The following is a 13,821-nucleotide window of genomic DNA, read 5'->3' on the forward strand; positions in this document are numbered from 1 at the left end:
CAGTATTGTCTCCGCGTTGTCTCAGTATTGTCTCCGCGTTGTCTCAGCATTGTCTCCGCGTTGTCTCAGCATTGTCTCTGCGTTGTCTCAGTATTGTCTCCACATTGTCCCACTGTTGTCTCCGTGTTGTCTCAGTGTTGTTTCAGTGTTGTGTCCGCGTTGTCTCAGTATTGTCTCCGCGTTGTCTCAGCATTGTCTCCGCGTTGTCTCAGCATTGTCTTCGCGTTGTCTCAGTATTGTCTCCACATTGTCCCACTGTTGTCTCCGTGTTGTCTCGGTGTTGTTTCAGTGTTGTGTCCGCGTTGTCTCAGTATTGTCTCCGCGTTGTCTCAGAATTTTTGTTCCGCGTTGTCTCAGCATTGTCTGCGCGTTGTCTCAGTATTGTCTCCGCGTTGTCTTAGTATTGTCTCCGCTTTGTCTCAGTATTGTCTCTGTACTGTCTCAGTATTGTCTCTGCGTTGTCGCTGTATTGTCTCCACGTTGTCTCAGTATTGTCTCCACGTTGTCTCAGTATTGTCTCCACGTTGTCTCAGTATTGTCTCTGCGTTGTCTCAGTATTGTCTCTGTACTGTCTCAGTATTGTCTCCGCGTTCTCAGTATTGTCTCCGCATTGTCTCTATGTTGTCTCAGTATTGTTTCTGTATTGTCTCAGAATTGTCTCCGCGTTGTCTCAGTATTGTCTCTGTACTGTCTCCGCGTTGTCTCTGTATTGTCTCCACATTGTCCTACTGTTGTCTCCGCGTTGTCTCCACGTTGTCTCCACGTTGTCTCCGCGTTGTCTCCGCGTTGTCTCCGCGTTGTCTCCGTGTTGTCTCCGCGTTGTCTCAGTATTGTCTCCTCGTTGTCTCAGTATTGTCTCCGTGTTCTCAGTATTGTCTCCGCGTTGTCTCAGTATTGTCTCCGCATTGTCTCAGTATTGTCTCTGCGTTGTCTCAGTATGGTCTCCGCGTTGTCTCAGTATTATCTCCGCGTTATCTCCGTATTCTCTGTATTGTCTCCGCATTGTCTCAGTATTGTCTCCACATTGTCCCACTGTTGTCTCCGTGTTGTCTCAGTATTGTCTCTGCGTTGTCTCAGTATTGTCTCTGCGTTGTCTCAGTATTATCTCCGCGTTATGTCCGTATTGTCTCTGTATTGTCTCCGCGTTGTCTCGGTATTCTCTGTATTGTCTCCGCATTGTCTCAGTATTGTCTCCACATTGTCCCACTGTTGTCTCCGTGTTGTCTCAGTATTGTCTCTGCGTTTTCTCAGTATTGTCTCTGCGTTGTCTCAGTATTATCTCCGCGTTATCTCCGTATTGTCTCTGTATTGTCTCCGCGTTGTCTCAGTATTGTCTCCACATTGTCCCACTGTTGTCTCCGTGTTGTCTCAGTATTGTCTCTGCGTTGTCTCAGTATTGTCTCTGCGTTGTCTCAGTATTATCTCCGCGTTATCTCCGTATTGTCTCTGTATTGTCTCCGCGTTGTCTCAGTATAGTCTCCACATTGTCCCACTGTTGTCTCCGTGTTGTCTCAGTATTGTCTCTGCGTTGTCTCTGTATTGTCTCCGCGTTGTTGCTGTATTGTCTCCACATTGTCCCACTGTTGTCCCCGTGTTGTCTCAGTATTGTCTCCGCATTGTCTCAGTATTGTCTCTGCGTTGTCTCAGTATGGTCTCTGCGTTGTCTCAGTATGGTCTCCGCGTTGTCTCAGTATTATCTCCGCGTTATCTCTGTATTGTCTCTGTATTGTTTCCGCGTTGTCTCAGTATTGTCTCCACATTGTCCCACTGTTGTCTCCGTGTTGTCTCAGTATGGTCTCCGCGTTGTATCAGTATTATCTCCGCGTTATCTCCGTATTGTCTCCGCGTTGTTGCTGTATTGTCTCCACATTGTCCCACTGTTGTCTCCGTGTTGTCTCAGTATTGTCTCCGCATTGTCTCAGTATTGTCTCTGTATTGTCTCCGCGTTGTCTCAGTATTGTCTCTGTACTGTCTCCGCGTTGTCGCTGTATTGTCTCCACATTGTCCCACTGTTGTCTCCGTGTTGTCTCAGTATTGTCTCCACATTGTCCCACTGTTGTCTCCGTGTTGTCTCAGTATGGTCTCCGCGTTGTCTCGGTATTTTCTCCGCGTTATCTCCGTATTGTCTCTGTATTGTCTCCGAGTTGTCTCAGTATTGTCTCCACATTGTCCCACTGTTGTCTCCGTATTGTCTCTGCGTTGTCTCAGTATTGTCTCTGCGTTATCTCCGTATTGTCTCTGCGTTGTTGCTGTATTGTCTCCACATTGTCCCACTGTTGTCTCCGCGTTGTCTCAGTATTGTCTCTGTATTGTCTCCGCGTTGTCGCTGTATTGTCTCCACATTGTCCCACTATTGTCTCCATGTTGTCTCCACATTGTCCCACTGTTGTCTCCGTGTTGTCTCATTATTGTCTCTGCGTTGTCTCCGTATTGTCTCCGCGTTGTCCCATTGTTGTCTCGTGTTGTCTCAGTGTTGTCAGTGTTGTGTCCGCATAGTCCTGTTGTTGTCAGTGTTGTGTCCGCATTGTCTCAGTGTTGTGGCCGCGTTGGTGAGGGTGAGGTTTTGCACTCAGATAACTCAAGATCTGTTTTGGTAGAGTAAAATATTTTGGTTTTGCAAGTTAACGCTTGTCATTTGTTGCGCATGCGTAATTCTCCAATCACATCAAGAGCTGCAGTCATAATTCTGCTGTTTACCTACTTGTAGTTTTTCCTGAAGCAGAACAAAGATCACATCACATCTCTGCACTTTGGTGACAGATTATACTGCCCGTCATCCAAACTACAACCCCCACAGTGTACACAGCAGACACTGAACCAGCAGAGGACAGCAGTGAGATATGAAGCCGCAACCTGACAGATGAGACCAGATGGAAACCGAATAGTGACTGCAGCTCTGGAGGTGACTGGAGGATAAGACTCGATGTAAAGCAGGATAGTGACTGCAGCTCTGGAGGTGGTAGGAGGATTAAACACCATGTAACTGCAGAATAGTGACTGCAGCTCTGGAGGTGACTGGAGGATAAGACACGATGTAAAGCAGGATAGTGACTGCAGCTCTGGAGGTGACTGGAGCATAGGACATAATGTAACTGCAGGAATCTCCTTTCTCCTGTGACTGCCCTCTAGTGGTGTTAGCCTGTATTTTGGATGGCTCCCATGGGGTCCAGGGACATGTGTGATTCTGCCTCTGCCTTCGCCTCCTTCATCCTCTCGCTTTCTCTTTACAGGTGGAAACAGTCAGTGCATCCAAAGACATTGCCTCAGTCCCTAAGTGCCACACGTCCCCAAAAGCCAGCCACCCTGATCCTGTGCCCAACGGAGAAGTGGAGTCGCCAGAGACGCCCACATCGGAGAGAGCTGGCCCTGCGCCCAGCCTTAAGGACAGGAAGGTCCACCAAGAAGAGGAAGACGAGGAGGAGGAGGAGATGTACGTGGAGTCCATGCTGGAGAATGGCCGCTGCTCGCTGAGCGATGACAACGACCCTCAGGACATGGAGGAGTGCACAGCCAATAGGAAGCGAGGGAGGAGGAGCCAAGACGAGAGCTCTGAAAGAGGTCAGTGCCCCCCTGTACATGACCTGCCTGGAGGTCTGTGACCTCTGAGAACTGGACACAATTGTACCTGACCCTCCTTTGTGCTCCTTTCAGTGACAAAGCCACTCCCTCTTACTGAGGCTCCTCCCCTCAGTAGTCTGATGAGCATTTGTCCTGGCTTTAAGAGAAATTTTCTGTCATTGTAAAGCAGGGATGAACAACATTTTGGCCATATTGCCTTACTGTGTAAATCCCAAGGGTCGAAAAAAGTATAAAGTGGTACTTACATGAATACATAACTAAAACCACCATCAGTACATTAATACATCACCAGAACCAAGTTTTCAGTAATTGAGGAGGATTTGGAGAGTTTCTGCTGCCAAAAAAATCAGTAGGAATACACAATAACAAACTGAGTTTCTGCATCAGAAACTCGCCAAATCCTCCTGATAATCTTAAATCTCTAAGTTTTGAGGATTTTTTAAATTTCATCATTGCCATGAAGCACAATATGGATAGCTACGTGTACAAGATCAGAACCACAGTCAGCATATGTATGGGGTGCCAGAACCAGTCAGTACATGAGTGCAGCGCCAGAACCACTGTCAGTTCATGAATGTAGCGCCAGAACCACTGTCCGTACATGAATGTAGCTCCAGAACCACTGTCAGTACATGAATGTAGCGCCAGAACCACTGTCAGTACATGAATGTAGCTCCAGAACCACTGTCAGTACATGAATGTAGCTCCAGAACCACTGTCAGTACATGAATGTAGCGCCAGAACCACTGTCAGTACATGAATGTAGCGCCAGAACCACTGTCAGTTCATGAATGTAGCACCAGAACCACTGTCAGTACATGAGTGCAGGGCCAGAACCACTGTCAGTATATGAATGTAGCGCCAGAACCACTGTCAGTATGTGAATGTAGCGCCAGAACCACTGTCAGTACATTAGTGCAGGGCCAGAACCACTGTCAGTATGTGAATGTAGCGCCAGAACCACGGTCTGTACATGAATGCAGTGCCAGAACCACTGTCAGTGCATGTATGCAGCGCCAGAACCACTGTCAGTATGTAAATGTAGTTCCAGAACCACAGTCAGTACATGAATGTAGCACCAGAACCACCGTCGGTACAAAAATGCAACACCAGAACCACTGTCAGTACATGAATGCAGCACCATAATCACTGTCAGTACATGAATGCAACGCCATAACCAATGTAAGTACATGAATGCAGCACTATAACCACTGTCAGTACATGAATGCAGGAACCACAGTACTGAAGAGACGCAGTTACTATCACAAATAAATTCTTGCATCCTGGTATCTTATGAGTGACGTCTTCTCTGATTCAAGTCGTTTCCATCTCTTTTGTCTTGGTGTAGTAGAGACGCTATCATTGGGATTTTACACCCAGAGCTCGTCTCTGCAGACTCCCCCCTTTGCAGCACATTCATACATGGTGGCCTTAGAAATAAGAGTATCAATACACAGCCCTATAAATTTAAATGTCTCCCATGCTGCGCCAATGAATAAATATTTTCCTCTCATTGTGCTTCCTGCACAAAATATCCCCCTCACACTGCCCTTCTCCATAGTATCCCCCCATACTACCCCTCTCCATAAGGTCCCCCACCGTACACTATGCGAAGACCTCATTCACAATTCTCCAAACTGTCCCATAATGTCCCCTATTGTCCCTTCATGTTCCCCATAATGTCCCCTATTGTCCCATAATGTTGCCCATAATGTGCCCCATTGCCCCGCGCTGCTCTGGCCCTGCCCCCGCGCTGCTCTGGCCCTGCCCCTGTGCTGCTCTGGCCCTGCCCCCGCACTGCTCTGGCCCTGCCCCCGCGCTGCTCTGGCCCTGCCCCCGCCCTGCTCTGGCCCTGCCCCCGCCCCACAATTTTCCAATGTATTTTCTTTTTTCAAACTGGAATATGGAGGATGGAGCGGCCTCTCGCGGGCAGCACGATATACTCCGCATCCAGCCCGCGTGTTGTGCAGCCCTGGTGTAAAGCATGGGGGACAGAGCAGCCAATCGCAGGGGGAGTGTCTTACTTCCACAACTGTGACCTATTGGAGCAGAGCTGCTGTGCAAAGCATGGTGGAGCTCCTGGAGTATTAGGCATTGCTGCTATGCGGAGCTGAGGGTGTCGTCACAGTGTGCCATCTTTTGATTTTCCTTTTGTTCTTGTCCTTTCAGATAAAGAAGAGAAAGAAGACGAGGACCCCGACTCCACCACGTCAGAGGTGAGGGGCGTCATTACCTGCTGTATAGTTCTAGTAGGTGGAGCATAATGGTCACGTGACTGCCCACATGATGACATAAGGGGGCTGGCAGTAGTTGCCATGGAGACAGTAGTAACAATGTTGCTACCTTGTATCCTCCTCAGTGTAGCAGTGACAGCGGGGGGCGCTGTTGTGCAGGGAGGCGGGGTGGACTGTCATGGACCCTGTAATTCAGGTGCTGTTTTCTCTTGAGCAGGGTTACCGCCGCCGGCTCCGTGGAAAGGTGGGCCGGGAGTCCAGTCTGCGTCAGAGGCCGATGCCGCGGCTGCCGTTCCAGGCTGGGGACCCATATTACATCAGCAAGAGGAAGAGAGATGAGTGGCTGGCCCGCTGGAAGAAAGAGGTAGGGACACCGCCCCGGAGGCACAGATTCACAGCAGCGCTCATAGTGAGGGTGGCTCCTCCCCCGCGGAGGCACAGATTCACAGCAGCGCTCATAGTGATGGCGGCCCCTCCCCCGCGGAGGCACAGATTCACAGCAGAGCTCATAGTGAGGGCGGCCCCTCCACCGCGGAGGCACAGATTCACAGCAGCGCTCATAGTGAGGGCGGCCCCTCCACCGCGGAGGCACAGATTCACAGCAGCGCTCATAGTGAGGGCGGCCCCTCCACCGCGGAGGCACAGATTCACAGCAGCGCTCATAGTGAGGGCGGCTCCTCCCCCGCGGAGGCACAGATTCACAGCAGAGCTCATAGTGAGGGTGGTTCCTCCCCTGCGGAGGCACAGATTCACAGCAGCGCTCATAGTGAGGGCGGACCCTCCCCTGCGGAGGCACAAATTCACAGCAGCGCTCATAGTGATGGCGGCTCCTCCCCTGTGGAGGCACAGATTCACAGCAGAGCTCATAGTGAGGGCAGCCCCTCCACCGCGGAGGCACAGATTCACAGCAGCGCTCATAGTGAGGGCAGCCCCTCCACCGCGGAGGCACAGATTCACAGCAGCGCTCATAGTGAGGGCAGCCCCTCCCCCGCAGAGACACAGATTCACAGCAGCGCTCATAATGAGGGCGGCCCCTTCCCCGCAGAGACACAGATTCACAGCAGCGCTCATAGTGATGGCGGCTCCTCCCCCGCGGAGGCACAGATTCACAGCAGCGCTCATAGTGATGGCGGCTCCTCCCCCGCGGAGGCACAGATTCACAGCAGCGCTCATAGTGATGACGGCCCCTCCACCGCGGAGGCACAGATTCACAGCAGCGCTCATAGTGATGACGGCCCCTCCACCGCGGAGGCACAGATTCACAGCAGCGCTCATAGTGATGACGGCCCCTCCACCGCGGAGGCACAGATTCACAGCAGCGCTCATAGTGATGACGGCCCCTCCACCGCGGAGGCACAGATTCACAGCAGCGCTCATATTGAGGGCGGCCCCTCCCCCGCGGAGGCACAGATTCACAGCAGTGCTCATAGTGATGGCGGCTCCTCCACCGCGGAGACACAGATTCACAGCAGCGCTCATAGTGAGGGCGGCCCCTCCACCGCGGAGGCACAGATTCACAGCAGCGCTCATAGTGAGGGCGGCTCCTCCCCCGCGGAGACAGATTCACAGCAGCGCTCATAGTGATGGCGGTCCCTCCCCCACGGAAGCACAGATTCACAGCAGCGCTCATGGTGATGGCGGTCCCTCCCCCACGGAAGCACAGATTCACAGCAGCGCTCATAGTGATGGCGGTCCCTCCCCCACGGAAGCACAGATTCACAGCAGCGCTCATAGTGATGGCGGTCCCTCCCCCACGGAAGCACAGATTCACAGCAGCGCTCATAGTGAGGGCGGTCCCTCCCCCGCGGAGGCACAGATTCACAGCAGCGCTCATAGTGATGGCGGCTCCTCCCCCGCGGAGACACAGATTCACAGCAGCACGCATAGTGAGGGCGACCCCTCCACCGCGGAGACACAGATTCACAGCAGCGCTCATAGTGAGGGCGGCCCCTCCCCCGCAGAGGCACAGATTCACAGCAGCGCTCAAAGTGATGGCGGCTCCTCCCCCACGGAGGCACAGATTCACAGCAGCGCTCATAGTGAGGGCGGTCCCTCCCCCGCGGAGGCACAGATTCACAGCAGCGCTCATAGTGAGGGCGGCTCCTCCCCCGCGGAGACAGATTCACAGCAGCACTCATAGTGATGGCGGTCCCTCCCCCACGGAAGCACAGATTCACAGCAGCGCTCATAGTGAGGGCGGCCCCTCCCCCGCAGAGACAGATTCACAGCAGCGCTCATAGTGATGGCGGTCCCTCCCCCGCGGAGGCACAGATTCACAGCAGCGCTCATAGTGAGGGCGACCCCTCCACCGCGGAGACACAGATTCACAGCAGCGCTCATAGTGAGGGCGGCCCCTCCCCCGCGGAGGCACAGATTCACAGCAGCGCTCATAGTGAGGGCGGCCCCTCCCCTGCAGAGACAGATTCACAGTAGCGCTCATAGTGATGGCGGTCCCTCCCCCGCGGAGGCACAGATTCACAGCAGCGCTCATAGTGAGGGCGGCCCCTCCCCCGCGGAGACAGATTCACAGCAGCGCTCATAGTGATGGCGGTCCCTCCCCCACGGAGGCACAGATTCACAGCAGCGCTCATAGTGAGGGCGGCCCCCACCCAGGCGGCTCCTCCCGGAGGAGGCACTTCTCTCCCAGAATGCACTGGTGTGGTAGCAGGGGGCCCTATTCTGTGACCAATGGTGCATGACTGTATATGAGCTGTCGGGTCACTCGGACTTGTGTAATGTCATCGGGCGAATACCTGACGGCACATCCGCGTCTCTCCACCCCAGTGGCGCTAAGCCCGGCCTCTGCACTATCCTGCAGTCTGTGCTGTCTCTGTAGAGGTCATTGCAGTCTTTTTTGCTTTTTGATGCCTTTAATAGCCAGCGCCGTCTCTTTTGCGGTGCGTGCTGTCACTGTAGCGGTCGGCACAGTCTTTTCTGCTGAGTGCTGTCCTTGTAGATATCTGTTTGATCTTTTCGGTCTCATCTTCAGGTCCCGATCTCTTCTACAGATCACGGTGTCTTCTGCTGTGTGCTGCCTCTACTGCAGGTGGTGGTCTCTTCTACAGATGGCGGCGGTCTCTCTGCAGATGATGTTGGCGGTCTCTTCTGCACATCGCAGCAGTCTCTCTGCAGATCGCGTCTTTCTGTCTGCAGATGGCGGCGGTCTCTTCTGCAGGTGGTGGCTGTCTGTCTGCACATCGTGACTGTCTCTTCTGCAGGTGGCGGCGGTCTCTCTGCACATCGCGGCGGTCTCTTCTGCAGGTGACGGCGGTCTGTCTGCACATCGCAGCGGTCTCTTCTGCAGGTGGCAGCTGTCTCTGCACATCTCGCGGGCTCTTCTGCAGGTGGCAGCAGTCCCTCTGCCCATTGCGGCGGTCTCTTCTGCAGGTGGCAGCTGTCTCTGCACATTGCGGCGGTCTCTTCTGCAGGTGGCGGCGGTCTCTCTGCATATCGCAGCGGTCTCTTCTGCAGATGGCAGCGGTCTCTGCACATCTCGGCTGTCTCTTCTGCAGGTGGTGGCGGTCTCTCTGCACATCTCGGCGGTCTCATCTGCAGGTGCTGGCGGTCTTTGCACATCTTGGCGGTCTCTTCTGCAGGTGGCGGCGGTCTCTCTGCACATCTCAGTGGTCTCTGCATATCGCGGTGGTCTCTCTGCACATCGCGGCGGTCTCCTCTGTAGGTGGCGGTGGTCTCTCTGCACATCTCGGCGGTCTCTTCTGCAGGTGGCGGCGGTCTCATCTGCAGGTGGCGGCGGTCTCTCTGCACATCTCGTCGGTCTCTTCTGCAGGTGGCGGCGTTCTCTCTGCACATCTCAGCGGTCTCTTCTGCAGGTGGTGGCGGTCTCTGCACATCTCGGCGGTCTCTTCTGCAGGTGGCGTTGGTCTCTGCACATCTCGGCGGTCTCTTCTGCAGGTGGCGGCGGTCTCTCTGCACATCTCGGCAGTCTCTTCTGCAGGTGGCGTTGGTCTCTCTGCACATCTCGGCGGTCTCTTCTGCAGGTGGCGGCGGTCTCTCTGCACATCGCGGCGGTCTCTTCTGCAGGTGGCGGCGGTCTCTCTGCACATTGCGGCGGTCTCTTCTGCAGGTGGGAGCGGTCTCTGCACATCGCGGCGGTCTCTTCTGCAGGTGGCGGCGGTCTCTGCACATCGCGGCGGTCTCTTCTGCAGGTGGTGGCGGTCTCTGCACATTCCTGTGGTCTCTTCTGCAGGTGTCGGCGGTCTCTCTGCACATCGCGGCGGTCTCTTCTGCAGGTGGCGGCGGTCTCTCTGCACATCGCGGCGGTCTCTTTTGCAGGTGGCGGCGGTCTCTGCACATTCCTGTGGTCTCTTCTGCAGGTGGCGGCGGTCTCTCTGCACATCGCGGCGGTCTCTTCTGCAGGTGGCGGCGGTCTCTCTGCACATTGCGGCGGTCTCTTCTGCAGGTGGGAGCGGTCTCTGCACATCGCGGCGGTCTCTTCTGCAGGTGGCGGCGGTCTCTGCACATCGCGGCGGTCTCTTCTGCAGGTGGTGGCGGTCTCTCTGCACATCGCGGCGGTCTCTTCTGCAGGTGGTGGCGGTCTCTGCACATTCCTGTGGTCTCTTCTGCAGGTGTCGGCGGTCTCTCTGCACATCGCGGCGGTCTCTTTTGCAGGTGGCGGCGGTCTCTGCACATTCCTGTGGTCTCTTCTGCAGGTGGTGGCGGTCTCTCTGCACATTCCTGCGGTCTCTTCTGCAGGTAGCGGCGGTCTCTCTGCACATCTCGGCGGTCTCTTCTGCAGGTGGCGGCGGTCTCTCTGCACATTCCTGCGGTCTCTTCTGCAGGTGGCGGCGGTCTCTCTGCACATCTCGGCGGTCTCTTCTGCAGGTGGCGGCGGTCTCTCTGCACATCTCGGCGGTCTCTTCTGCAGGTAGCGGCGGTCTCTCTGCACATTCCTGCGGTCTCTTCTGCAGGTGGCGGCGGTCTCTCTGCACATCGCGGCGGTCTCTTCTGCAGGTGGCGGCGGTCTCTCTGCACATCGCGGCGGTCTCTTCTGCAGGTGGTGGCGGTCTCTCTGCACATCGCGGCGGTCTCTTCTGCAGGTGGTGGCGGTCTCTCTGCACATCGCGGCGGTCTCTTCTGCAGGTGGTGGCGGTCTCTGCACATTCCTGTGGTCTCTTCTGCAGGTGTCGGCGGTCTCTCTGCACATTCCTGCGGTCTCTTCTGCAGGTGGCGGCGGTCTCTCTGCACATCTCGGCGGTCTCTTCTGCAGGTGGCGGCGGTCTCTCTGCACATTCCTGTGGTCTCTTCTGCAGGTGGTGGCGGTCTCTCTGCACATCGCGGCGGTCTCTTCTGCAGGTGGTGGCGGTCTCTCTGCACATCGCGGCGGTCTCTTCTGCAGGTGGTGGCGGTCTCTGCACATTCCTGTGGTCTCTTCTGCAGGTGGCGGCGGTCTCTCTGCACATTCCTGCGGTCTCTTCTGCAGGTGGCGGCGGTCTCTCTGCACATCTCGGCGGTCTCTTCTGCAGGTGGCGGCGGTCTCTCTGCACATTCCTGTGGTCTCTTCTGCAGGTGGCGGCGGTCTCTCTGCACATTCCTGCGGTCTCTTCTGCAGGTGGCGGCGGTCTCTCTGCACATCTCGGCGGTCTCTTCTGCAGGTGGCGGCGGTCTCTCTGCACATTCCTGCGGTCTCTTCTGCAGGTGGCGGCGGTCTCTCTGCACATCGCGGCGGTCTCTTCTGCAGGTGGCGGCGGTCTCTCTGCACATCTTGGCGGTCTCTTCTGCAGGTGGCGGCGGTCTCTCTGCACATGGCGGCAGTCTCTTCTGCAGGTGACGGCGGTCTCTCTGCACATGGCGGCGGTCTCTTCTGCAGGTGGCGGCGGTCTCTCTGCACATCGCGGCGGTCTCTTCTGCAGGTGGCGGCGGTCTCTCTGCACATCTCGGCGGTCTCTTCTGCAGGTGGCGGCGGTCTCTCTGCACATCGCGGCGGTCTCTTCTGCAGGTGGCGGCGGTCTCTCTGCACATGGCGGCGGTCTCTTCTGCAGGTGGCGGCGGTCTCTCTGCACATCTCGGCGGTCTCTTCTGCAGGTGGCGGCGGTCTCTCTGCACATGGCGGCGGTCTCTTCTGCAGGTGGCGGCGGTCTCTCTGCACATCTCGGCGGTCTCTTCTGCAGGTGGCGGCGGTCTCTCTGCACATCTCGGCGGTCTCTTCTGCAGGTGGCAGCGGTCTCTCTGCACATGGCGGCGGTCTCTTCTGCAGGTGGCGGCGGTCTCTCTGCACATCTCGGCGGTCTCTTCTGCAGGTGGCGGCGGTCTCTCTGCACATCTCGGCGGTCTCTTCTGCAGGTGGCGGCGGTCTCTCTGCACATCTCGGCGGTCTCTTCTGCAGGTGGCGGCGGTCTCTCTGCACATGGCGGCGGTCTCTTCTGCAGGTGGCGGCGGTCTCTCTGCACATCTCGGCGGTCTCTTCTGCAGGTGGCGGCGGTCTCTCTGCACATCGCGGCGGTCTCTTCTGCAGGTGGCGGCGGTCTCTCTGCACATCTCGGCGGTCTCTTCTGCAGGTGGCGGCGGTCTCTCTGCACATGGCGGCGGTCTCTTCTGCAGGTGGCGGCGGTCTCTCTGCACATGGCGGCGGTCTCTTCTGCAGGTGGCGGCGGTCTCTCTGCACATCGCGGCGGTCTCTTCTGCAGGTGGCGGCGGTCTCTCTGCACATCTCGGCGGTCTCTTCTGCAGGTGGCGGCGGTCTCTCTGCACATCTCGGCGGTCTCTTCTGCAGGTGGCGGCGGTCTCTCTGCACATCTCGGCGGTCTCTTCTGCAGGTGGCGGCGGTCTCTCTGCACATGGCGGCGGTCTCTTCTGCAGGTGGCGGCGGTCTCTCTGCACATCTCGGCGGTCTCTTCTGCAGGTGGCGGCGGTCTCTCTGCACATTGCGGCGGTCTCTTCTGCAGGTGGCGGCGGTCTCTCTGCACATTCCTGCGGTCTCTTCTGCAGGTGGCGGCGGTCTCCCTGCACATCTCGGCGGTCTCTTCTGCAGGTGGCGGCGGTCTCCCTGCACATCTCGGCGGTCTCTTCTGCAGGTGGCGGCGGTCTCTGCACATCGCGGCGGTCTCTTTTGCAGGTGGCGGCGGTCTCTCTGCACATCGCGGCGGTCTCTTCTGCAGGTGGCGGCGGTCTCTCTGCACATCGCGGCGGTCTCTTCTGCAGGTGGCGGCGGTCTCTCTGCACATCTCGGCGGTCTCTTCTGCAGGTGGCGGCGGTCTCTCTGCACATCTCGGCGGTCTCTTCTGCAGGTGGCGGCGGTCTCTCTGCACATCTCGGCGGTCTCTTCTGCAGGTGGCGGCGGTCTCTCTGCACATGGCGGCGGTCTCTTCTGCAGGTGGCGGCGGTCTCTCTGCACATGGCGGCGGTCTCTTCTGCAGGTGGCGGCGGTCTCTCTGCACATCTTGGCGGTCTCTTCTGCAGGTGGCGGCGGTCTCTCTGCACATCTCGGCGGTCTCTTCTGCAGGTGGCGGCGGTCTCTCTGCACATCTCGGCGGTCTCTTCTGCAGGTGGCGGCGGTCTCTCTGCACATCTCGGCGGTCTCTTCTGCAGGTGGCGGCGGTCTCTCTGCACATGGCGGCGGTCTCTTCTGCAGGTGGCGGCGGTCTCTCTGCACATGGCGGCGGTCTCTTCTGCAGGTGGCGGCGGTCTCTCTGCACATGGCGGCGGTCTCTTCTGCAGGTGGCGGCGGTCTCTCTGCACATCTCGGCGGTCTCTTCTGCAGGTGGCGGCGGTCTCTCTGCACATGGCGGCGGTCTCTTCTGCAGGTGGCGGCGGTCTCTCTGCACATCTCGGCGGTCTCTTCTGCAGGTGGCGGCGGTCTCTCTGCACATGGCGGCGGTCTCTTCTGCAGGTGGCGGCGGTCTCTCTGCACATCTCGGCGGTCTCTTCTGCAGGTGGCGGCGGTCTCTCTGCACATGGCGGCGGTCTCTTCTGCAGGTGGCGGCGGTCTCTCTGCACATGGCGGCGGTCTCTTCTGCAGGTGGCGGCGGTCTCTCTGCACATGGCGGCGCTC

General features: G+C 57.1%; 1 protein-coding gene across 2 annotated transcripts in view; it reads left to right on the plus strand.

The window, feature by feature from the left end:
• Positions 1 to 13,821, plus strand: part of LOC138638852 (DNA (cytosine-5)-methyltransferase 3A) — a 254,664-nt gene that overhangs the window by 104,831 nt on the left and 136,012 nt on the right. For both annotated transcript variants that reach the window (XM_069728517.1, XM_069728519.1), the window contains exons 4-6: positions 3,231 to 3,558; positions 5,749 to 5,795; positions 6,031 to 6,177. In XM_069728517.1, the coding sequence (XP_069584618.1) occupies positions 3,231 to 3,558; positions 5,749 to 5,795; positions 6,031 to 6,177 (522 nt within the window). The remainder of the gene's footprint in view (positions 1 to 3,230; positions 3,559 to 5,748; positions 5,796 to 6,030; positions 6,178 to 13,821) is intronic.

Source organism: Ranitomeya imitator, chromosome 5, assembly GCF_032444005.1.
Source record: "Ranitomeya imitator isolate aRanImi1 chromosome 5, aRanImi1.pri, whole genome shotgun sequence".
Classification (NCBI taxonomy): Eukaryota; Metazoa; Chordata; class Amphibia; order Anura; family Dendrobatidae; genus Ranitomeya; species Ranitomeya imitator.